The sequence below is a fragment of the Carassius auratus genome, chromosome 42, assembly GCF_003368295.1.
Source record: "Carassius auratus strain Wakin chromosome 42, ASM336829v1, whole genome shotgun sequence".
Taxonomy (NCBI): Eukaryota; Metazoa; Chordata; class Actinopteri; order Cypriniformes; family Cyprinidae; genus Carassius; species Carassius auratus.
In genome coordinates this window covers 10,318,579-10,343,917 of record NC_039284.1, presented here as the reverse complement: position 1 = coordinate 10,343,917, position 25,339 = coordinate 10,318,579, and the positions used below count along the sequence as shown (strand labels likewise).

At 35.6% G+C, this 25,339-nt stretch overlaps 2 protein-coding genes and 1 pseudogene across 3 annotated transcripts; 2 read left to right on the top strand and 1 right to left on the bottom strand.

Moving 5' to 3' along the window:
* Nucleotides 1–3,250: 3,250 nt before the first annotated feature.
* LOC113060618 (iron-sulfur protein NUBPL-like) lies at nt 3,251–8,422 on the bottom strand (annotated as a pseudogene).
* Nucleotides 8,423–8,444: 22 nt separating this feature from the next.
* On the top strand, nt 8,445–9,389 carry dtd2 (D-aminoacyl-tRNA deacylase 2). Its single transcript, XM_026229689.1, has 3 exons — nt 8,445–8,706; nt 8,788–8,857; nt 8,965–9,389. Exons 1-3 carry the CDS (start codon nt 8,593–8,595, stop codon nt 9,285–9,287), a joined length of 507 nt encoding a protein of 168 aa, XP_026085474.1. The 5' UTR covers nt 8,445–8,592; the 3' UTR covers nt 9,288–9,389.
* A 1,395-nt stretch (nt 9,390–10,784) lies between these two features.
* LOC113060615 (protein lin-52 homolog) lies at nt 10,785–23,400 on the top strand. Of its 2 annotated transcripts, none has more exons than XM_026229683.1 (6): nt 10,785–10,881; nt 11,482–11,556; nt 11,765–11,802; nt 11,894–11,960; nt 12,167–12,250; nt 23,022–23,400. In XM_026229683.1, exons 1-6 carry the CDS (start codon nt 10,863–10,865, stop codon nt 23,075–23,077), a joined length of 339 nt encoding a protein of 112 aa, XP_026085468.1. In that variant the 5' UTR covers nt 10,785–10,862; the 3' UTR covers nt 23,078–23,400. The 2 variants fall into 2 exon arrangements, with proteins under 2 accessions (XP_026085468.1, XP_026085467.1); XM_026229682.1 differs by lacking the exon at nt 10,785–10,881 and adding an exon at nt 11,305–11,365.
* The last annotated feature ends 1,939 nt before the right edge of the window (nt 23,401–25,339 follow it).

The window sequence follows — 25,339 nt, the reverse complement described above, 5'->3', positions numbered from 1 at the left end:
AACAGCACTGAAGTTAACTGACCCATACCTTTTGAATTTGCATAACCTCACTTGTGCTTACAAGCTTTATTTAAATTTAGACAAACCAAAGATTTTATTCTTAACAGACGAACACCTTGCTTTACAATTATACATTTATTATTATTCAATTTTTTTACAGTTTCTTTTTTATGATTCCCTTTGAACACATACTCCTTCAGTATTTGTATTAAAAGGATTTTGAAATGATCCACGTGTGGCAGAAGTATCCGCTGCTACTAACCAGCAGAACTAGACATGGGTTGGTCTGACTAAGGAATGAAGTTGGGTCACGCCCACGCTGTCACTGATTCTCTTGTGTTTCATGTACTTTTGTTGCATGAAATAATTCTCTGTTCACCAAATCTATTGTTTAGAGAGCATCTGTTCCCAGGGCAACGCCTATCTGTGGTCAGTGGCCAGTCACTCCCTGTCCCAGGACAGGTTTCAACAAAAGGATTACAAAAGTTTCTTCTTTTGTAAATGCAAATGGTCAGTCTGAGCACTTAGGGTTTACATGTATTTAAATATCACTGCAGTTAAATTTGGCACTGCTGATTAATAATAATAATAATAAAATAATTTTTTTAGAAGGTTGATTTTTCTTACAGTGAATATTTACTTCAAATTATTGTCATGCTAATGCTCAAAGTACATATTGTATGATTAGTCAAGACAGAAAAGAATGGACCATGTTTTTTTTCCCTAAATTTTTCATATATATATATATATATATATATAGAGAGAGAGAGAGAGAGAGAGAAGATAGATAGATATTCCTGTGATGCAGAGCTGAATTTCCTGCATCATTACTCCAGTTTTCAGTGTCATATGGACCTTCAGAAATCACCTTGTGCTGATTTGCTGCTCAAGAACTTATCAATTTTGAAAACCATGGTACTATTTTTTCAAGATTCCCTGAGGCTGTGCTTAAATTCGGACCAAACTTATTAAAGGTAGTTGACGAAGCAACATTTCTCATTTTTGTTGTTTTTTTAATGCAGTTTTTTTAAAGTTGTCTTGCTATCAATAACAAAATGACGTTCTATAATGACTGAACTTCCCCAACACAGGCTGTATGCAAAGTACTAATTAATATTCTAATGTTCATCACAGCTACTGCCCACAAAACACAAACGTGTGGACATCAAACGCTCAGCATCAGGCCTCGCTAATGTGTCTGTCCATGCCTCCTTTAAATCTCGCCTCTCTCTTTTTTACATCATGAATTATTTACCTTCCCCCCACCCCCAAATCTCCTTCCAACACCCCTCAGATCTGCAGATTCACTGTCAGCTGTGCTTGGAGTCTTGCTGAGAAGCCCTGGTGTCCGCACCCTTTGTGTGGAGCCTGATTGTGCAAGATAAGACTAGTCATCGCTATGAATTTAACGTTATCTAAAATTGCCAAATGTTTGATGCGCAAATGGTATTCCACGCATTCTTTTTTTACATTTCTTTTAATAAATGCCTGCTCAACTTCTCGAACTACTACCTGAAATATAGTTTATACAGCTAATATTGTCAATAGAGTTGTTTCCGAAGTTTAAAGAATACCAATGCTAGTGAGTTAAAGCACCTCGGACACCTCTTTAAGCAGGAGCCCCCCTCCTGTTCCCCTGCGCTGCAGTGCAATTGGAACCAGCTGCTGCTGCTGTGTACCCCGAGCAGCAGCACGGATATTGCCATGGTTAAGGATCCACGCTTGGGATTGTGGGAAGGGGTGGTTTTCCGGGTCGCTGCAGACGAGGCTTCAGGAGAGAGATATCATGCAAATGAATACAGCTACATCCGTAATATTGTCAGATTATCTCTCTGATCTTAAAGTCTGGAGCCTAAAAAAGCTGTTTTTAGCTAGGTTTTAAAATTAAATAAGTGCTGAATGGGAAAGACTAACAGATCTCCAGAATTCAAGTACATGCGTCCTATGAGAGTATAGACAGGAACTTCAGAGGGTAGTTATTTTGTTAGGTTAGTTAAGATGACATGAAGTATTTATTATTTCATAAATAAAATAGGAAAACTAAACATGTTTTACATGGTATAGGATTTACTTTGAAACAGCTTTCACTCAGAAATAGTTACATTTCACAAATATATATATATATATATATATATATATATATATATATATATATATATATATATATATATATATATATATACTTTTCATTTAATTTCAGTTAAGTTCAACTAAATTAAAATGAGATCTGTTGCCTTGGCAACTAGTTGTCTAATAAAAACTATATTTGTTTTATTTAAATGTAACTTTTTTCAGTCAAGTTTGTTTTAATTTTAGTTTCAATTTTAATTAACTATAATAATTCTGGAAATATGTACTGTCACATTAACAAACTGTTGTGCCCCTAAAGGTACAAATTATTGTTTTCTGAAAGTGTTCTGATGTTTCTCAGAATCAGGTCTCAATATGTAGCATTAATGATTTATTTTACATGCCAACAGTATACTATAGCATGCTTTGACAAACCTCTGCCTCAGAAGCCATGTACCTTACATAATTTTAATCAATTATACATATATGTGTTCTATTATACATGTGCAGATCACCATTTCAGCCAATTTACAGGCATGAAGCCAATACTTTAGCCATGAAGACTTCATCATGAGCTAAGGATGCAGAGGTTACCACATATAGTTAAATAGTTAAGTCATTTGCAAAAATAACAGATGATCATTTATTCAGAATCTGATTGAAAACCGTGCTGTTTTATGTATTAAAAAAAGGTAACTAGAATGATATACACCAAAGAGACCATTCCTGACCAATATTCATTTTAGACATAACAATGTCTTTTGTTTGCACCTCAGATTATTTTATTAGCAGTATCTCCTCATGAATCAAAGATGACACAGAAATAAGTCTGCCCTCTGTCCTCTTGAGCTGCACTGCTACCCCATTTAATTATTGATTTTTTTCCATAGCCTTAGGAAGTAGAAGCTATAAGCCACATTTACCACATGGGGCAAAGTCTGCGTTTATAATGCCACTGATAACACCACAAGAACACAGTTTTAGAAATCTGTTTCTTCCCAGCTGGCAATCACCTGAAACATACTCAATCTGAATATGCCCATGTTATGCAGTCTCTCACAAGCAAATAAGGTTTCATAAGTGAAAGCCGTCTGATCTAGAATCAGATTTATGAATAGTCTTCTCCTATTCGTTGTGAAATTCCCTTTCTCTGACAATAATCCGAGGCAGAATTTCTGTGAATGTCTATATGAATAGATGTTTATTTGCTGTTTACACTTTAAGGGCACACTCATGGGAGTGTGAGTCACACCACTGTGCTCAATGACATCAGTCAAGGCATGTTATGGGCATAACGCTTCCTTTATCGTGAAAACAAAGAGAAAATAAATAACACCAAATGTGAAAGCGTCCAAATTCATCTGAGGTCATTGTACAGCTGAAACCCCGGGGTCGGACTTCTGGGAACAGTTGAGCAATTGACACTAAAAGAAAGCAAAATAGCTTCATTGCAGTGATGAATCACAGACGGGTCTGTCTGGCCACAGTTACACAGGGGTGGACTGAATACGGCTGTTTCAGCTGAGTCAAGGGAGCTGTGAAAATATGCAGGAAGTGACCCTGTTGTTATCATCCCATGAAAACTTCATTGCACTTCTCCTATTGGGCCAGGACCATTTCACTTTATTAAATGCAAGTTAAGTAACAAAAGACTCCAATCATGTTACTGTCAAAACAGTTTAAGTGAAAAACCTAATTTAGCTATCACTATAAATCAAAGAAAGATGTATGAAAACATCTGCAGTGCCATCAAGTGGTTAAATCCTGTAATGACCATCTTCATGTTGCAATAAAGAGTTTGTGGAAAGATACTTTTCTGCAGTAAAATCGATGACATTAATTGAAGCCACATTAAATTTGCCATTTGACCCAGTTCCTTTTGGGTAAACATCTTGTCAATCTATTCTGGTGGGAAAAATCCACATCTGAGATTTGTACACTTGAACAGACATTACATTAGGGCACTTTTAATATGATCATAATTGCAGTGAGTTCTTATTTTCATTATTTCATACTTTAAATAGCTATATAATGAAAGCTTACTTCCTGCAAAACTGTTTAAAATCAAAATTATTTATTAATTTTTGTTATGTTAATCTCTGTAAATAATGAGCAATATGTCAGTGCATAAATAAAGAACATAAATTATAGTATTCTAATAAGTATGTGATACCAATCTGAATGGGTAAAAAAGTTGATTAGGAGACAATGAATCAATACTGATCATTTTTCTCAGGTCAGCAAAACTACTTTTATCTTGGATGCTCCGCTAGTTGCCGTACTACTGCTGCTGCCACTCTTCTGTAAGCCTCGGCCTGCAGAACAGAGAAATATGAATAAACATGTAAGAAAATTATTGCATAAATGTTATTTCAGATCAGTTCTATCAACTTTTGTTACTTGTATACATCTGAAAAGCTGTCTGACTGAAATCTGCCAGTTGATTAGTTTAACATTTTATGAATACAGTACATTCAAAGTGAATCATATTTGCATGACTGTTTTGAAATACCCAAATTTGAACATAAAACAGAAAGTCTCAAGGAGCATCTAAAATAGAATTAGTACTTGAAATAAAATAAAGTATATTATGTCCAACTAACTTTACCATTGGTGTAGTTTATCTTAACTCTTGCTTTTAGAAAAATTATATAATAATAATCAAAAACTTATAAAAATTATAACATAATATATAAGTGTATTATATACACAATATATCTTACCATTGTTATCAACACATGCTACAAAGTGGTTTAAGAAATATAATAACATAACATAATCTGTGTTTATTTTACAAACATAACATGATTTATGAATAAAAGTATATTATATACAATAAATATATGATATTTGCATTTCAATTTTGTCATGTATCAATCAATGTTACTAAAGTAGTGTATCAAATTTTTGCACTCAAGGATCCTGAAACGCTTGCGGTAAAAAACTACCATAATGGAAAACAATGAAAAACAAGACAGGAATCAAGATGATTCACTTACTTCTGGACTATCTGGAGACGACACAACCACGGGCTGTCCCCTGTCTGACGTCTCCCTAATGTTGAGATGAAGAGGAATGTCCCCTGGAGTGAGAAAAGAGAAACCCTGTGTCCTCACAAATAGCCCGATCCACTTGAATCAAATCTAGTTACATACAATTTGACTATATATTATGCATTGCATTTGATAAATGTCACAGTTTTTTTTAAATGTGCTTCAATGCTAAAACAGTCATTCATAATGGAATACTTTATAGAGAATGGCTTTACCAAGCATCTCAACACCAAGGGTCCGAGCAAGCTCTTTCGCCCCATCTGAGCCGAAAATGTGTGTTTGATGACTGCATTTGGGACACTGGAAAACACTCATGTTTTGAACCAGACCTAGCACCTGAACGAGCAAAGCATATCCTTAAACATATATTTATAAATCAAACTTAAATAATTTCTGTCAGAATTGACTTTCACAGAATTAACTGTGACAACAAGGGTCAAATTTATTGATCTTAATATTTTGATGCCATTTTTACTGCTTCAGTGTTTTATTATTGCTAGGTCTATATCAGCATAAACCCAACATGCTTAAACTCTATTACGTCCCACAATAATATAAAGACAAGTTGAAGCTGGAGCTTTAAACACAAAAGCAAATGCTTTACCGGAACGTTAACCTTTCTGAACATCTCGGCACCTCTTCGTGCATCTAACAAGGCAATGTCTTGAGGTGTGGACACGATTACAACCCCTGAAAGGCAAAACGGACATCAGTTTAGCATAAATTATACAACTAAGCTTGACATTTGGTGTATAAACCTGTCAAAAAGTACTTACATTATGTTTAAGAGCAGTAAAAACTGATTTCATAATGCATGTTCAACAAATCACAATAAATTACAACAAAACCTTAAATGACGAAATATGAATTGGAAAAATCTGTGGTGCTGTGTTGTGACTGACACTAGGTAGAATGTTTCTTTCAGATTGTAATAGATGCCGAAACGAGGCAGTTAAACCATAAATCAGCTGTAACATTTGTTTATTTACCTGCTATTGGAATATTCTGAGTAATAGACAGCTGGACATCTCCAGTTCCAGGTGGCATATCAATCACAAGGTAATCCAGATTCCCCCAATCTACCTGCATGGAAAAAGTCATTAAAGTAGTGACTATGAAAGAAACAACAATGTTGAGAAAATTGGGTAATTTTCTTAGACTGCACAAAATGACAATTCTTGCATGGAACCAGGGTAGAGAATAATTCATGATGTGATAGTGGATAGAAAATGTAACTCTATTGAAGAAATCCCATCTATTTGTGCTGGACGAGGACAGTTGAGAAAAAAAATAGATATTCAACAAAATCATATTATCAAGAGAATTTCCAAACCCAAATGACAGACCTGTCTAATGAGTTTCTCAATAGCTGACATCACCATCAGACCCCTCCACACAATAGGTGCGACCTCTTCAACCAGAAAGCCCATTGACATACTGTAGAGGAAGGGGAAGCAAAAAGTAACACCTCAAACATTTGAAAATTAAATTGCATAAAAGAAAAAACTACAATAAACTAATATTCTAAAGTTTGGGGTCAGTGAAATAAATACTTCTATTTAGCAAGAACGCACTGCTTTTATTACACAGTTGAAAATATACATAATGTTAAAAAAAAAGTTTCTATTAAAAATAATGCTGTTCTTTTAAACTTTCTAATCATCAAAGAATCCTAAAATAAATGCTGGTTTCTACAAACAGAACAACTGTTTTCAATATGATAATTATGAGAAACATTTCTTGAGCACCAAATCAGCATACTGGAAAAGGATCATGTGACACTGAAGACTGGAGTAATGGCTGCTTAAAACACAGTTTCTCAGGAATTAATGAAATTTTAAGTTACTTTTTGGGGGTGGGTCAAATAAATTTAAATTTATGTATTTAGCAGACGCTTTTATCCAAAGCGACTTACAGTGAATTCAGGCTTTCAATTTTTACCCATCATGTGTTCCCGGGGAATCGAACCCCCAACATTGAGCTACAGGAACACAAAATGCAGCCTTGGTGAGCAGAAAATACTTACTTTAAATACAAATTTAAAATCTTACAAACCCCAATCTTTTGATCACTTTTGAACAGTAGTCTACATAAAATAACACTCTTGCACTATAACTATTCATCCACTTACCAAGGAATTCCAAAATTCACAAGTGGTCTCATTAAGTTCTCTAAAAATAAAGAAAAGAAAGTCTATATCATATATGATCATTCAATCATATATGAATGCCAAACAAGTTTTCTTATTAAACATGGTATATTTTGTTTACAAAGCAAATGTGGCACATAACTCACTGTCTGTTAATTCAGGGTTTCCTTTTAGGTTCATCAACTTTGGAATGGAGGGGTCCATAAACATCAGCATCTAGAAGACCCACCGATTTACTCTACATGCAATAAAAGTGCGAAAAAATGATATTAAAATAATCGAATAAAAAGGGCAATAATGGTGTGCTTTCAATACAATGGCTAAGACGGGCTATCTGGTTACCTGATCATTAGCCATAAGTCCAAGAGCAAGATTCACTGTGAAGACATTAAACTAAATTCAGAGAAAAACTGGCAGTTGTCTTAAAGAATAAGACAAACAGATTGGAGATGACTGTGGCATGGCGCATGAAACAAACCAAGATCAATGAATGCAAACGACAACAGACCTGCTGTTGTGGACTTTCCCACCCCTCCTTTCCCTGATGCAACAACAAGGACCTCTTTGACTCCAGCTATGGGCTTCTGTTTTGGCAAACCTCGTGCCATGTGTTGCCTCTGTCTCTCCTGCAGAGCTCGTTCACCAGCACCTGAAGTCTGAACAGAAAAAAAGTGGGAAAATATGTGGCAGTATCACTGTCTATACTGTAATGTAGTTAAGTTTATGCATCTACGGTATACAGAATTAATAATTAGGGAACCTGTAATCACTAACGTAAAGTTACATTAAATTAATATTTAATGAGGTTCACTTACCTTGAAGCGGATTTCATGTCGATTTTGATTTGAAGGAAAAAATCTTATAGGTAAGAATGGTGTGCCTATACTATTTGAGGACAGTGCATATATTTGCAAAAGCCTTTTGTAGCTGTCGTGTAATTTAACCATCTTATAAATCTTCCAGAGACACGAAATCTCAGACTACGTCACGAGCAAAACAAAGACATTAGACAGCGCTATGATTTCCATGTGAAACTCGTTTCTATCGGTTTGGTACTAAACCATTTAATATGCACAAATACAGTATGTTTTTATATAGAGGGCATGAGATGTTGTGAAGTTGCGTCGCACACGCACTGTCGACTGACGATGACGTATGTTGTTTGGATTCTCACGCGGAAGCGGAACCCGCTGTAGTTCCATAGTTCATGTCCATAACCAATGAACCCGTGTGGTTCATTTGAAATAAACTTCTGTTATTTAATGCAATTAAACTGATCCCTGACATCGAATTCGGTAATTTCGGTCTTATTTTGTAGCAATGTCCGATAGTACAGAGAACGGCCTGAAAGCGCGAGTGATTCTCCAGCAGTGTCTGCATGCACGACTGCAGGTCAAACCTCCAGAAGAAGGGAGTGAGGCTGAGTGGGTTGAGGTATGGGAAAAAATAAGTTAAATAACCTTAAACACAATTCTAGTTTTTGCCCAACTGACTGATGTAATTCGGATTATTCAGATTAATAGGGGAATGGTTATCTACATCTGCTTTTTCAAAGGTGCAACTGAAGATATAATCCCCAAAATGGGTATGCAATTGCTCCTTTCTCACATTTGCAATAAATACATATAGAGATCCATTATTTCTGAAATGGTATATAAACTATATTTCATTTAACCTGTTTTTTTAACTCAGTGAACACACTGCTTAACATGAAGCTCTGTGAGACTGAATCTGGAAAGCACACCTCAGTGCTTCAGCTACCAGGAAGTGTTCTCATAGTACCGCAAGCTACGCTTGGAGGAAAACCAAAAGGAAAAGGGATGCAGTACCATGGCAACATTGGGAAAGATGAAGGCTTGAAGCTCTACAGCAGCTTTGTGTCTCATTGTCAAAGTGAACTCTTAACTTCCAGGAACGCTGACGCTGTTACAGAGGTCAGACATGGAACATATGGAAACAGACAGGTCTTGAAGCTGGATACAAATGGACCTTATACTCATCTAATGGAGTTTTAAGGATTATACCATTTTCTCTTGTTTATAGATCAGTAATATATGGGTGTACGGATCATCCAGAACTGTTATAGCTCCACTCCTGATTAAAATATGTAATGCTTACACCTGTTGTCTGTGTTTGTTTTTGTGTTATCTTGTGTTATGATTCTTTTGTGCTTTTGTAGGTATGGTTAGTATATCTATCTATCAATCTATCCATCTATCTATCAGTCTGTCTGACTGTCTGACTGTATATTGTACCTATCTGATAAAATAGTCCATAAATCAGCCATAATATTTGTTTATTTGGATGCTATTCAAATATAGTTTGACATCTCTAGTTCCAGGTGGAATTTCAATCACAAGGTAATCCAGATTTAACCAATCTACCTTCATATAAAAAGTCATTACTATAAAGGGGAAATAATATAGTTTAAATTGAATAAATGTATTTGTACTGCAGAAAAAGACACATTTTCTACAGGCTGTGTGCTCTGCTCCTCTGGAAGGACCCTTTCCAAGTGGTGAGAGTGTTCATTCAGCAAAAAACCTCAGTTGCATAAATATAGACACTATGTTAAGAGTGTAACTCTCAACTAGTAGTTAGCCAAGTGACAATCAGTTTCAGTATCATATTTAGTTTTTTCTAAAAGAGAAAAAAATATATATGTATGCTATGCAAAAACAGCAACCTATGAAATATAGTGTATCACATTGTTATATTTCTCATCCATACAAGTTGTTTTTTTATCAATCAAATTGCTATTTATGGCTCATACCAAAGAATTTCATTTGGATTCATGTTTGGATGCTGGGTTTGTAAAATAATTAGCTGTGTCCCTTCCTAATTGTGTGACTGGAATTGTTGCCTGACATGCAGATTGATGACTGACTTAAATGAATACATTGCAAAAAACATTAGCTGGTATTTGGATTTTATTTGTATTGCATTTGAGAGCAGTCCATTTTTTAAGTCCATTTACTGAAAAGATGACATACTTTTCATAAACCACCATCATGCTAAAATAAATTTTTGTATTCATTTTGGGCTATATATTCTTACCCAAATTTAGTAGCCTATCATTGAAGCTTAACATTATCTTGCAAAACTAATCTTTTATCACATGGTTTCTGCAATTCAGTTTATTAAGAAATTGGCTTTGTTCTAGACACTGTCTTTAAGCAACTTTTTATCTGGGTGATTTCTCCCATCATCTCAACTAGCATTGTCTGTTCCTTTCTCTGACAGTCTCTAAATTTGTCATGTTTAAGTAATGTTACATATCACTTTATATTAATACACTGTTGCATAAATGGTCTATTAGTAATACTTCACTTTCACTGTATTAATTTGTTGCTAATATTTATAAAATGTTATTCGGTTGTATTTTCTTAAATATAGCCTTTTTAACTCAAACCATTTAAAATTATCTTTTTTTTTTTTAAATTAAAAACCTGTTAAAAATAGTTTCTCAACGGAGCGACCTTTTTTGCAGTCCATGGTTGCGACATCTCACGTAACGAGAGAGGGCGGAGCTACAGGTCTTCAGGGCCTTCAGCTATTGGCTGCTTCGAATCACGTGCGTTGTTATCAAGATGGCGTCTTCGAATGGAGGTAAATTTTAATTCTCCTCTTTTCCCTGGTAACGTCAGTTGTTATTGTATTAGTGCAACGGACCGAATAACCTTTATAAACTATTATGCTAGTCAACGTATCCTCTTAAATGATTAACTATTTCAGTTTTTAAAATGGCTTCTTTTTTCTCGAAATAGCGTCATAAAAATGTTTGGAATCAAGTCATTAGCAAGCTACGTGTCAACGACATCAGTTACTAACAGTTAAATATTATACTAATGTATTGATGCAGCCGTCATGCGGAAAAAGGTTACTTTTTGTATCTTCTATTTTTAATAATATTTTTGTTTATTTTTGATAAGCATCGCTATCAATGCAGCTAGTTCAGCTGGGTCACACTAATACAAACAGCTTAGTAAACATAACATAACCTTCCTCCATCGTGACTTGTCATAACATTATTATGTCCTGCATAACATGGGGATTGTTGCTCACCCCCAATATAATTGCACTTACATCTGTGGTAATATTGTATTTAATACTAAATTTAATAAATATAAATAAATATGTTGCTGATCTAATTTCTGACACAGGGCTGTAATAAAGAGCATATCATTTGTTATTTATTTATTTATATAGGTGAGGACTTTGAATCCTCTCTGCTAAGTTTTGAAAAACTTGACCGAGCTTCACCTGACCTGTGGCCGGAGCAGTGTAAGTTTGAGTATAATATTTTTGATTTTAACTAAAACAGTGTTTTATAGGATGTAATATTCACAGATGTTTCCACATATGACCCAAAGTTACATTTGTTGAAAAACAAACGTTTTTTTTTTTTTTTTTTTGCCTGTCATTTGCTTTTTTTCATGAACATTTGAAAGTTGTTTGGAAAGTCCCATGTAATTTTAAAAACCTTTCACAGTACCGGGTGTCTCTGAATTTGCTGCATCCTTCAAAAATGTGAGCAAAGAATCAGAATTATACATTAAAACAAATTATTTTGAATTTTTGCATTCAGACATGAAACTGAGACTTTTGTTTGTTGTTCCAGCCTATCACAAATTCTCCGCCCAAGTGGATGGCTGAACTGGAGACAGAAGATATTGAAATGTTGAAAGGTCTGTTGTCTTTTTCATAAAACCAAAACAAATTATAATAAGATTCTCAATGCATAATTTGAGCATTTTTATGTCATGGACCTATCTGACAGATGCTTAGATCAATTAAAGAGCTTAATATGGTTAGATACATTGCAACGTGAATTTAGAAAAGCTTTGGTATTTTTTGCATCATAAGTTTATTATGTGTTATTTTTTTTAACCAGAATTAGGAAGTTTGACCACAGCAAATCTGATGGAGAAGGTGAAGGGACTGCAAAATCTGGCTTATCAATTGGGTTTGGAGGAATGTAAGTAATCTTAGTTTCTTAGAAACCTTTAGTCCATCTGTGCAGTGTTTAAGAAGTGGTTTGAAGGCTTTGTAAAGCCTCCGCTAGATGGCGATATTAGCAAAGAAGAAAACGGTCAAAAAAAACAACAGCTGCTGTTGGCTTTATTATAGAGGTTCTTTAAATCATATGAATTATTATAAATAATATAGCATCTAAATCCATTTAAAATATACAAATATACATTTTATTATATATATATCTATATATCTATAGATATATATATATATATATATATATATATATATATATATATATAACTAACTAAAATAAATGAATACGATATATATATATATATATATATATATATATATATATATATATATATATATCTATATATATATATATATATATATATATATATATCTATATATATATATATATATATATATATATCGTATTCATTTATTTTAGTTAGTAAGTCCTAAATAAATCCCCACTCTTTATTAACACAGATTTATATATTTATATTTTTCCCAGTAGTTCTAAAATGTTATGTCACAGAATTGCTAGATGTAGTAATAATATATACCAGCAGGATTACAGAAAAGATCAAATATTTTTGCTAGATGAAAATGGGCATCAAATGGACACTTATTGAGCAGTTTGAAAGTAATGCAGACCATGTCTGAACACTTGATTCAGATATATTGGATTTCTTTTGACATTTTGACTTTTTCGTGGTGTGTTCAAAATCATCCCTCAACAAACTTCCTCTCAATGAGAAATATAGGGTGAATTCAGGTAAAATCTCACACTCAAAACCATGTGTTTGCTTGAATTGACTGTATTATATTGAACATGTATACATTAAATCTTACTGACCTGAATTATTCATCCATACATTATTCTATTACATTTCAGTCAAGTTTATATTTTTAATGTTACATTTCATGTTTCTGTATTCACCATTTTTGACCCTTGACCACAAAAGAGTGAATTTTTCGAAATTGAGATTTATACGTAATCTGGAAGCTGATTAAATAAGATTTCCATTGATGTATGGTTTAGTAGGATCAGTAAATATTTGGCCGAGATAACAACTGTTTGAATATCTGGAATCTGAGGGTGAAAAAATAAAAATAAAAAACTGTAGAAAATAGCCTTTAAAGTTTTCCAAATTAAGTTCTTGCCGATGCATATTACTAATCAAAAATTAAGTTTTGATATTTTTATGGTAGGAAATTTACCAAATATCTTAATGGAACATGATCTGTACTTAATATCCTAATGAGTTTTGGCATAAAAGAAAAATTTATAATTTTGACCCATACAATGTTTTTTTGGCTATTGCTAAAAATATACCCCAAAGACTTAACTGGTTTTGTGGTCCAGGGACACAATTAATATTTAAAACATCTGAATGTCTGTATAAGTGCCAGCTCAATATGTAAAATATACCACTTTTAGGTACAGCTCCCATGTCGTTTTTGCTTTGTAAAAATTGAATTTTTTCACAAATAGAAAGGCATGGCCTGAGTATGTTCTGCCTGCGTTTAATATCTCTGATTTTACACCCAGTAGGCTTTCTAGCAGTCAGTGTAATAAGTCAACCTAGATGTCTCCACCCTCCTGTTATTTTATCCTCTGCTTGTTCATGATGTAGTTTCTTCACTTCTTTAGGAATGCAACATGCTCCAAGACATTTACTATTTTTAACAGGAGTCAGAAAATTAATTTCCAATGCTGAAAGCAGGTTCTCTCCATCTAATATATAACCTGTTATTTAGTGTGAGCTTGGTTTCACATTTGTTTCTTATATATCTTTGGCTATACCCGCCTACCGGTTACTTTAGGCTCAGCTCAGACTTGGTGCTGTAGTGTGGAAATATACTGGTGAAGTGATGAGAGGTCACCTTGTAAGTTCACTGCCGATTTGTAAAATCTCCATCAAGAGCGCATGATTAAAGTAGGCTCGTTCAACCAAGATTATGCCAAACGTAATTTGTCACATCTCATGCCATTGAGCGAAAGAATAGTCAACTGCATGTACTTCACAAGTTTTGCGTAAAACCAAACGATCAGGTTCTCAAGCATAATTTGAGAATGATCCAATGAGCATCTTGTGCTTTATTGGAAACAAGAACATCTGAATGTCAGGTGTTCACATGATTAATGTATTTAGATTAGTAACCTAGAGAGTTCAATGCCGTATTCATTTTACCTGTTCAAAAGTTAAGATTTTACAGAAATGTATAATTCTAATAATTATATTTTTAAAAACAAATATTCATAAAATATCCTGTGTGATATATATATATATGTGTGCGCGTGTGTGTGCGTGTGTGTTTGTGTGTGTGTGAGCGCGCGTGCGTGCATGCGTGTATTTACATAGGCCTAAATATATGTAAATGTTTCTTGGGCAGACAGTCTGTAAATTAGATTGATTTCTGAAGGAGCATGTGTCACTCAAATAATATATTGCCTTTTACAATATATGAAAAATAGAACACTGTTCTTTTCAATTGCAGTAATATGTCACAAAATAACTGTTTTGGTTCCATATTTAAATCAAACAAATGCAGCCTTGCTGAGCCTATAAGAGACTTCTTTCAAAAATATTTTAAAATTGTACCTTACAACAGAGGTTAGAATGGTAGTGTACATCATAATGTTTCTTTGTATGGCATAGTTCCAAATCTACTGTGTTTATTTATGTCAGGCTTTTGGACTGTCTGTACACATTTGCAGTTTACATGAATGTAGAAGAATATTGCAGAATCGTTCTGCATCATCTCAATATTCTATATTTCAATACGGTATTTCAAATAAATGTACTGTTATGTAAAACCTCTGCACTGAGGACACCGATATGAAATTATGATTATCATTCGGCTCAGAGCAGCATTTAACGTGGCGCTCTTCAATGTGGTGTGGTTTAATTTTCTTCCTTCTCCTAGCTGTCAAGGGAAGCCTTGTAAATCTGAGCTACTTTTTCATCATGATTCTTTCTCTCTTCAGCGCCTTTAAACGAGCTGACGAGAGGTAGTGTTAGGAGACGGGAGGGTGAGGAGGAGGAGGATAAAAATTTACTGCACCTTTGGCACGATGGCCATTAAAGTCCTGGTTAATGGGGATAATGCAATCAGGCAGTGAAAGCTCACCCCAAAGGCAAGGTTATAAGCCCCACATTTGTTTTATATATTTATTTCGACCTTCGTCTCTTCCACATGCAGATGCCGAGCCTTAGATGCATTAGCCGCATATCTTTGGGAGGGAGGATATGATCAACAGCAGCACAAATTAAGCTTTGATTAATCGTGGACTTATGTTAAGCTTAAAATATATAAATAACTGTATATTAAGTATCTTAATGGCTTGATCTTGAAGTGGATTTGCACATTTTCAACTGTAAGTACTACATGAGAGGTGCGTAAACCTTTTGCACGTGCAACCATTGGCAAATAAGGATAACATGTGCATGTTTGTATATTTATTTGTGTGTGTGTGAGCGTGACATGTGCCACACCAGTCTCCTTGGGGACGTTTACCCCTCCTCTCCTAGCTGAGTGACGCTGATCAGGGTCGTTGTGGGAGGGCCTGACGCGTGCCTACCCCTCCAGCCCCCCACCAGTACCCATCTGCTGCGGGCCGTGATGAATGCTGCTGTCGGGGGGCTGCTGAGCATGGTCATCAGGCCCCTCTGCTCCCACAGGACCAGTCACTACACTGATAAGTACTGTTATTGAAGGTAATTGAATGGAGAGTGCTCTTCTGGGACAGCCGGGCCTCAGGCGATGCTGATGATATCTCCGGTTCCACTGCGGCGGCTTGCACAGTTGATGTAACACACTTGTTTCTACTTGAGTAATTGTGGGGTGGTGTGTTTTTTTTAATGGGCGTCAAATAATCTGGACATAACTTGTAGGTCTAACCAGATCGCTAATGTATTTTTGTGTGTTTAGTAGCAAAATAAGCATCAGAAAATAAGAGTGTCCAAGATAAAGATATTGATAAGTCTTTTAAAAATCAGATTTAATGCGTACAATAGAATAATGTGCCACGTTTTTTTTTGTTTTAGTTTTTTTCAATGTACTTGTTTGTATTTATTTATTATTATTTTTTTCTTTTACGTTTTTGTATCATTTTCAAGAAATTACTCTAGAAATGTCATGTGGTGATCATAAACAATATAATATTTCAGGTATTAAGTAATATCTGTTTTGTACATTTCCTTACACTTTGAATGAGTGTGTATCTTTTTCAAACACATTATATAGTGTTATAAAAGTGTTTGTGTATATATATATATATATATATATATATATATATATATATATATATGCACACCACATGACATTTTACAACCTGATTTAGCTTTGCCTTGGAATAAAAAGGCCAAATTATCAGATGTTTTAGTGTCTTATTGACCTTGACACGCACTCATGAGGGTCTGCAGAGGTCCTGTCTATGATGTCATTTCCGTTGTTTCTCCCCTACATGTTTCTGAATTTTGGTCATGCCACATTGACTTTGCAGACTGAAGTTAAATATTATATTATTGGGCGGCAGTGGCTCAGTGGTTCATGTAGGTTGTCTACAAACCGGAAGGTTGGTGGTTCGATCCCCGGCTCCACCTGACCAAGTGTCGAGGTGTCCTTGAGCAAGACACCTAACCCCAGCTGCTCCCGACGAGCTGGATGGCGCCTTGTATGGCAGACACCGCCGTCGGTGTGTGAATGAGTGAGTGGATGGGTGAATGTGAGGCAAATTGTAAAGCGCTTTGGATGGCCATGTGGTCTGTTGAAAGCGCTATATAAATGCAGTCCATTTACCATTTACCATTATTAATATTAATAATATTAATATTTTTATTAAGTTTTGAAGTTTAGAAGCTTTGTTATAAAATGTTCCCCAAGAAATAATACTGACTAATTATGCCAAGCTATTTTGCTATAATTGTTTTATTTATTTTATTAATGAATTCAGTATTTTTATAATTTGTTTCTTTGTTATAACATCAGGACAGTTTTTTTTTTTCATTTTTGACTACCTGAAGGCCCCTAAAAATATCTAAAAATAAATAAAAAATCAAAATGAATTTATAACTTGCTCAGTATATTTAAACAGTTCAATGTATAAATTACATTTTAATGTATTTTTGAAAAAATATCTATATCCTCACAAAACAATGGGTGTCATGTCTCTGACCCATACATGGTGCTTCATACAGGAAGAAAACATCCTAAAAGTTAAAGATTTACAATTTGGAACAAAACTCTGGCTCGCAACGTCCAAGAACCTCCTGCTGTTCAATCTGTTCCTGCTCCCGTACGAAGGTCACACCCGTCCAGCGCTAATGGCCCCAGTGTTCACTGCCTCCTCCCGTAGATCAATCTCTTCTCTATTAAGCGAAGTGTGTTGCTGAATATGATTGCAGTGATGCCACCCTACCGTAGTAATGTGCTTCCATCAATCCATCAGAGACACCCGAGCACAGGGGCAAGCGGTTATGAAGTGCTGCTAGATGACAGGCTGAGCGTGGGTAAAGCTCTCTGACTTCCTGTCCGCTCATCTTCCTCTCCCCTCCGCTCACACACCATTCCTGCTTCTTTTTGCATTAGTGCCTGACTGGAGTAGTGAATGTTTGTGGAATCACATGTAAAATATAATCCTTAATTGTCCTTATTTAATTCCTTTTGACACCATTCAGACCTTTCGACTGCACAGATACACCGAGCTCTGCTCAGATTTGGACACGCACAGCGGGAGAGTGGAGGAAATTCATCTAACTCACTCTCCCTTCTCTGTCCTAGCCACCACCTCTGTCAACAGATCAGAAATGACACCCTATTTCCATAAATACATTAGGAATTCATTGGATTTCCTTTCCCGGCTAATCATAGCGCCTGTGTGAAACCTTTTAGGGTTTTTAATGAATGAATTTTGACTGATTGCCTATTAATAAGGACACCTCTTGAACAGGGATAGGCTGTGGCAGGGCTGGCTGGTGTTCGTCAGCGCGTGTGTGTAATGATTCGTGGTGTCAAGCGGTTGGAGCGAGCGGTGAGAAGAGAAGAGCTCTCGGCTGGGACATTAAGAGGAAGCAGTGGCTCCCTTGGGAAATCACTCACCATGTCTGCATCTTAAATATCTCTGTGAAGTATCAATAAGTAGGTAATTGAATTTTGAACACAAACATGAGCATCAGGTGTATGTGTTCCAATGGGGGGGACGAGAGGGTGGGTTTGTGTGCGAGTGTGTGTCTGTCCTCCCCCGTCCCATGAGGTTTAGGCAGCGAGAATGGATGTTAAATCTATTAAATAAAGATTACTCCCCGTAATAACCAAGTGGCAGTTTCAGATGTGCAACAGGGGTACGATTAGTGTGTTTGACTGCTAATGAAAGTGAATTGGGGCAGTCAGGTTTTGGAGAGAATTTAGTTTAAGGTCCGGGGATTCTTTTTCTCCTCCAGCTTAAAAACAAACTGTATTGTCTCTAGATTTGCTTTAATGGCCTCTAAAAGATGCTTACATCTCTCAAGATAATAGCGCATTCATTACAGTTAAACTGCATTGATTTTGAAACAGAAAAATGTAATGGTAGCTTATAATTGATCATATTTCATTTAATGTGTTGTTTGCAATCCTATGCAGTTATAATATATATATATATATATATATATAACGTTATAATTTAATCAATATTATAGCTGTCATGTAATTTGAATCATGTTAAATATGTAAATATGACTAATTGTTCAATTGTATATTATAATAATATACGATGCATAGATTTGAATATATTTGTCTTTAAATAAAAATATACAAATAATTTAATTATATATATATATATATATATATGTATATATAAAGAAAATATTATTTTTAAAGCAACCAAACATTACGTTACAGGTTGTAGTGCTTTAATTTTGCTCATGTATTTGCTCATTTGCGTTGATTTTATTTTGCCTATTAACTCATCATGAAGCATATTTGCTTCATTAAAATATTTATGAGTGTTCATACAACATCAAGAAGATAATATGGCCTCTGGAATCCATAATATGCCATTTAATATGGATGTCACCGGCAACAAGCTTCTGATTAACTAAGTACAGAATTAGTAATTGACCTTTCTAATCAACTAAACAAATCTCTAACTCCTGCTAATCAGTATTGATCTGCCCCGTCCAGTGACAGCACCAGCTTTGTGCACGTGTGTAAATGCTCATACTTGTGTGTGTGTGTGTGTGTGTGTGTGTTTGAGCACAGTCGGCTAGCTGGCAGGGCCCTCTACACTCCCCTTTTTAATCTAACTCACTCAATGCAAATCATTTCCCTTCTGCTCTGACGGGATTTGAGGATAAATGGAAATCTAATTAATGAGTGGATCAGAGGGGTGCACTCTGGTGAAGGGGTCTCGTGGGAGCCAGACAGACTCCTGTATTGTTTTGGACAGAAAGTGTGAGGGAGATTGGGAGAGGGGTAGTAAGAGTTAAAGTGGGGTTGGTCATTCAGCTATGACAAAGCTCTTGCCCCCTGTTTGTGGACCCCTCCAGAAACCAGTGGCCCATTTAACAAGCGTTAGCCTTCCCATCATTGACATTAAACCTGGGATTAAGACACACATTTACTTATGGAAAGCACTTGGAAGGCATTAGTGAGACAGCAGTGTGAATGTTTAGTGACTGCATTATCTTATAATGACCGTCATGTTTCTCTTATAATGGTGATATCTGTTGTATTAATACACTGAATATTAGGTTGTATTTCAGGCTTTCCTCATAGCTTTCTCAGGGATCTAATAGTCAGGAGTCAAGTGTTCATCTGTCTACTGTTTGAACCTGTGCCATGGAAAGAAGAAATAATCAAACTGCTCTTTAAACCTGTGAATTTCCTCCCGCCAATTATTATTTTGGGTATTTTGTAACCTTTAAATTCATGTGCAATGCATTTTTTATGTAATGTAAACTGGTTACAATACACGCCATGTTAGATTTAAAGTGTGTGTGATGAATGTTAAGACAATTAAAAATATATTTGTTTATAGTCAAATATCTTAATCTAAATAATAATAAAAATAATATACATTTTAAATATATTAATACATATATTTTCTGTTGTGGGGTCAGTAAGTTTTTTTTATTTATTGAAAGAAACAATTATAATTTTATACTGTAAGCTTGCATTAAATTGCATTAAAAAGTGACCGTAAAGGCATGTATGATCTTACAAAGGATTTACATTTCAAACCAGCGCTGTTCTTTTGAACTTTCTATTTGTGAAAATAAAATCCTCAAAAAGTGTATCATGGTTTCCACAAAAAAAAAACAAAAAAAACAAAACCAGATCAAATGCTTTCAACATTGATAATAGTGAGAAATGTTTCATGAGCACCAAATCAACATAACAGAATACTTTCTGAAGGATGGCGTGACTCTGAAGACTGGAGAAACGTCTGCTTTCCCATCACATGAATAAATTACATTTTAAAATATATAGAAAACAGTTATTTTAAATTGTAATGACATTTCACAATTTAACTGCTGTTAATGTATTTTTTATAAATTAAATGCAGCCTTGGTGAGCATAAGGCTTCTTTCAAAAACATAAATTCTTACCAAGCCATAATTAATAATCTGAATCCAGATAGCATCACGTTTGATCCAGTGATCGACAGCTGAAGGTGAATCCACTGACACTTGCGCCTATCATTAAGATGCCACACAGGGCAGCTCATCTAAATTACAATCCCCCACATTATTTCATTAACTGCTGCCCAACACTGTGGCTTAGCCTGTCCCTCACACCTATCACTTCCTGCCCAAAAGCTCATCAGTGCCTGTGTCAGCCTGACCACAGGAGGGTCATAGCTGTTACACCTCCAGCTCTATACCCTCACGAGAGTTGGCTGAAGATTATGAACAGCTTTGAGAATGAAGATGGAAAAAATTAACAACTTTAATGAAGTCCATTATATTTACTTCAATAATTACTCAGGATCTCACTTTCCCTTAATAGTTTACCTCCTTTGATCCCCATAGTCAAACGGTTTACATATTTGGGTATTACTATATTTTCCTCATTTCATCTTATTTCTAATTGTAATTATAAATCTCTCCTAAATAAGATTAAGGAGGACCTGGATAGATGGTCCCCTTAATGTTTATCTCTCCATGGTAGAATATCTACAATTAAAATGAATGTGCTCCCCATGGTTAATTTTTTATTCTCCATGTTGCCTCTTCCTCCACCTGAATTTATTTTTAAGGAGCTTAACACAGCCATTTCTAGATTTATATGGATGAAGAAAAAACCCAGAATCAGATTTAAGACGATGCAGCGTAAGAAACTAGATGGTGGATCTGTCTTTACCTAATTTTGAATTATATAGTTTATCCTTTCAAATAAGAGGAATCAGAACCTGGGTTAACTCAGATTCTCCGGTTCCTAGGCGAGTTCTGGAAGCGAATATTATCCATCCAGTTCAATTACAAGATCTCCCCTTTTCAGGTGTTTCAAAATATTTAAAGAAAACTTACGGACCAATTATTGAATATTTGCTCGATGTATGGAAAAAGGTGGAGAAAATTATGGGTGGACCTTTCTTATATACTAAGACAACTCCATTATGGCATAATAACCGTTTATGCACCGGCAACAAACCCTTTGTTTTTAAAATCTGGTCTGATGCGGGTGTTCATACTTTGAATGACATTTTTTGTGATAATGGCCTCAAATCGTTTCAGGACTTAAGTTTACAGTTTTCTTTACCTGGATTCTCTTTTTTTCTATATTTAAGACTGAGGTCAGCTTTAAAGGCATACGGCGTTCCTTGGGCCACCAATGTGTTTACTCATTCTCTGTGGGAATGGTTGAACATTGATATTCCTTCTAGTGGTTTAGTTAGTTTCTAAGATTTATAATTCCATTCTCATATTACAGTATACTTATATTCCAGCTATCCACTCCTGGGAAAGGGATGGTCTTGTTCAACCTGATTGGGATGTGGTATGGGCCAGATGTTTTACCGCTTTTAAAAATCTTGCACATCAGATGATACATTATAAATGTATTAATAGAGCTCCTAGTGTACTATATAAGATGAAGGTTAGAGCTGATCCTCACTGCCATTTATGTAATAAATCCACAGTAGGCTCTTACCTGCATATGTTTTGGGAATGCCCGGTGGTGGTTCCTTTTTGGAAAACTGTATGTTCCGTCCTTTCAGATATCATGCATTTACATGTACCTCGAGATCCCCTACTTTTTCTATTGTTAGATGATTCCAGTCTCCAGTTGAATGCTCATCAGAAAAGGACTTTATCAGCTGCAAGTACTGCTGCCAAAAAGTCCACTTCTTTAACTTTCACTTGACTATCATACTTTAGAGACATTGCCTTGCTGGAAGGTACCACTGCCAGGCTCAACGGCGCAAAGGACAACACTATTCAGAGTTGGACAAATGTTGCGGAGATGTTGCTAGTTCGGATGAAAAGTTGACATCCCTACTATGCTTCACTGATTTTTTTAGTATTTTTATTTTTCTTCCTCTTTCTCTGTATAAGTGGACGGCTTCATGGCATCTGTTTGTACATAGTTCTTTTGAACCTTGACTTGTGATTTATTTCTGAAAGTCAATTAATCTGAATAAAATGTTGATCATAAAAAAAAGGATCTCACTTTCCCTGATTAAAATATACCATGGAAAATTACTTTACCTGTCTGATAAGGTTTGGGGACTGTATTTGATATCACAATAACCTTTGACCTTTTATTTCCTTTTCCAGCTCGAGAAATGACAAGAGGGAAATTCCTGAACATCTTGGAGAGACCCAAAAAGTGAAGACCCAGATGGTGACCGCTGACCTGTTGGCTCAGTGACCAGTTGATTGTGAGCTTGTAAGGCAGAACACAGTAGCATGATACGCTAAATTTTAAAGACTTTCACCAATATTCAACTGATTTGGGGTCAAAAAACCATAACACCATAAACATTTTTTGTATATATGTTTAATAGAGTAGAAAGGCAAGGATAGTGCTGTGCTTTTCAGTAAATGTTCATTAATGTATTTATTTTTAACTTTACAGTTTAATACAGCTTCAATTGTTTTAATAAAAATACAGTGTTGTTTAAATAAAGTGCAGTTGGTTGTGCTCTTGTCTACATGCCCCTTCTAGATTTGTGTTTTTTCAACATTTTAAAGACTTTCAGAATGCTTTTGGCATCCGCTAGTGCAGCTTTGCTTCCTTTTGGCCATCCAGTGATGTTTCCTAAAAGTAGCTTCCATGAAACAATGATGGAGTTCATGAATAACATTCAAACTTTTAATTAGGGCAATAACTTCATGCCTGTGCCCCTCCATCGACTGCTCCATTAACGGCTCTCTTTTGCTCTGGACATGTAAAAGGCTTTGACATGAGAGTGTTTGCACACCAGTGCAAGGCCATTTTTTCTATTTAATGGGAATTGGAAGTTTTGAAGGCCCTCCGCACAAAACAATGCGTAAAAATAATATTGTTCATTGTCATCCGGGTTAACAAGAGTTGACATAATTACTTGGGCCATTTCTTCTCTAATTAGCACACTTCCAGGGACATTGGCACAAACGGTCCGGGAGAAATGGGAATCAGACAGGCATGCTGAACGGCAAACAAAGAAAGCTCTGGCAAGCGTAATTAGGTGAGACAGTGGCCAGGACTGTTCTCGGCTGGAGATGTCGTAGAGGCTTTTGCTGTGGTTGGCGAGTGTTCGCTCCTGCTCCCACCAATTCTTAGAGTTACGCCTCTCCCCCCAGTGCCTAATAAGCCCCTAATTGTATTTCTGATTCACATGGAACAAGGAAGCGGCTGAGTTAAACCCTGCAATGTTATTACTGGTGTCTGATCCCATTCTGGAGGACCCAGATTTGCCCCTCTTTTTTTTTTTTACCGTCTAAACAAGCTTTTTTTGTTGTTGTTGCAAGTTTAACCCTCTGGTGCTCTTCAGTCACTTTTAATGTTCTGACAACATCGTCCTGTTGTTCATCTGTTATCCAATCTGTTTCTAACCTGAGGTTTGACAGAACTTTTCACTTGTTGGTTCTGTACAATTGCATCTGTTACACGTTGTTGCCCTCATACATTGTGACAGTAGTGATGTGCAGTGGTTGTTGTGGCGGATCACTGAAGCTGTGGTTCACACGATGGCACCCGCTAGTAGTCGCAGCCGGTCAGATACTGTAGGTCCTGTCCAGACATCCTCCTTAAGATGAGGGTCATTCCCCACAGAGGGTCTGTCTCCAGAAACACCAGCACAGCCATAAACAACCCGTTGCCCTGACCTCGACGGGCCTTGCTGCCCTAACAAACGTCAATCCGATGTGCCCTCAGGCCTTTAATTAGCTGTCAATTAGTGCAAATTAATCAACTCCTCGCCTAATTAAGCAATGCCGGCAGGCAGCTTCTAAACACGCTATTGTGGGAGCTGTATGAGAAAACTGGAGCTAGCAAACTTTCTCTGGGGGTCATCGCACCCTTGGCGGTTGGTGAGGATAAGACCTCTGCAGTTTCCATTTTTTCCACCTACTCAGCACAAAGTGTTTGCAGTCCTCAGTATCTGCTCTTAAAATCCTTAGTCTCGGGAAAAGGAGTTTCCCAGTAGCCTAAGCAGTAACTTTAAAACACCTCACACTTCAGTTTGATTTCTTAACTTTTGATATATATATATATATATATATATATATATATATATATATATATATATATATATATATATATATATATATATATATATATATATATATATATATTAGTGTTCTTCAAAGAACATTCTGGGTTCAATACAAGTTAAGATCAGTCAACAGCATTTAAAAAACCCAAGTTTACGCTGATGCAATAGAAGTGAATGAGGCCAATTTTTAGCGGATATAAAAATTTTAAGCTTATTATTTTATTTATTATTTAGGTGAAACCTGTTCATTATTTGAGCTGTGGAGTTGTTTTGGCATTTTTTACTGTTGCTTTAGTATTTGTGGAATTGTTTTGTCATGGCAACGACAAAATTGGGTACAACTTTATGCAGAAAAAATGTGTACCTAAATTTGGTGCACATTAAAATCTTGTGAAT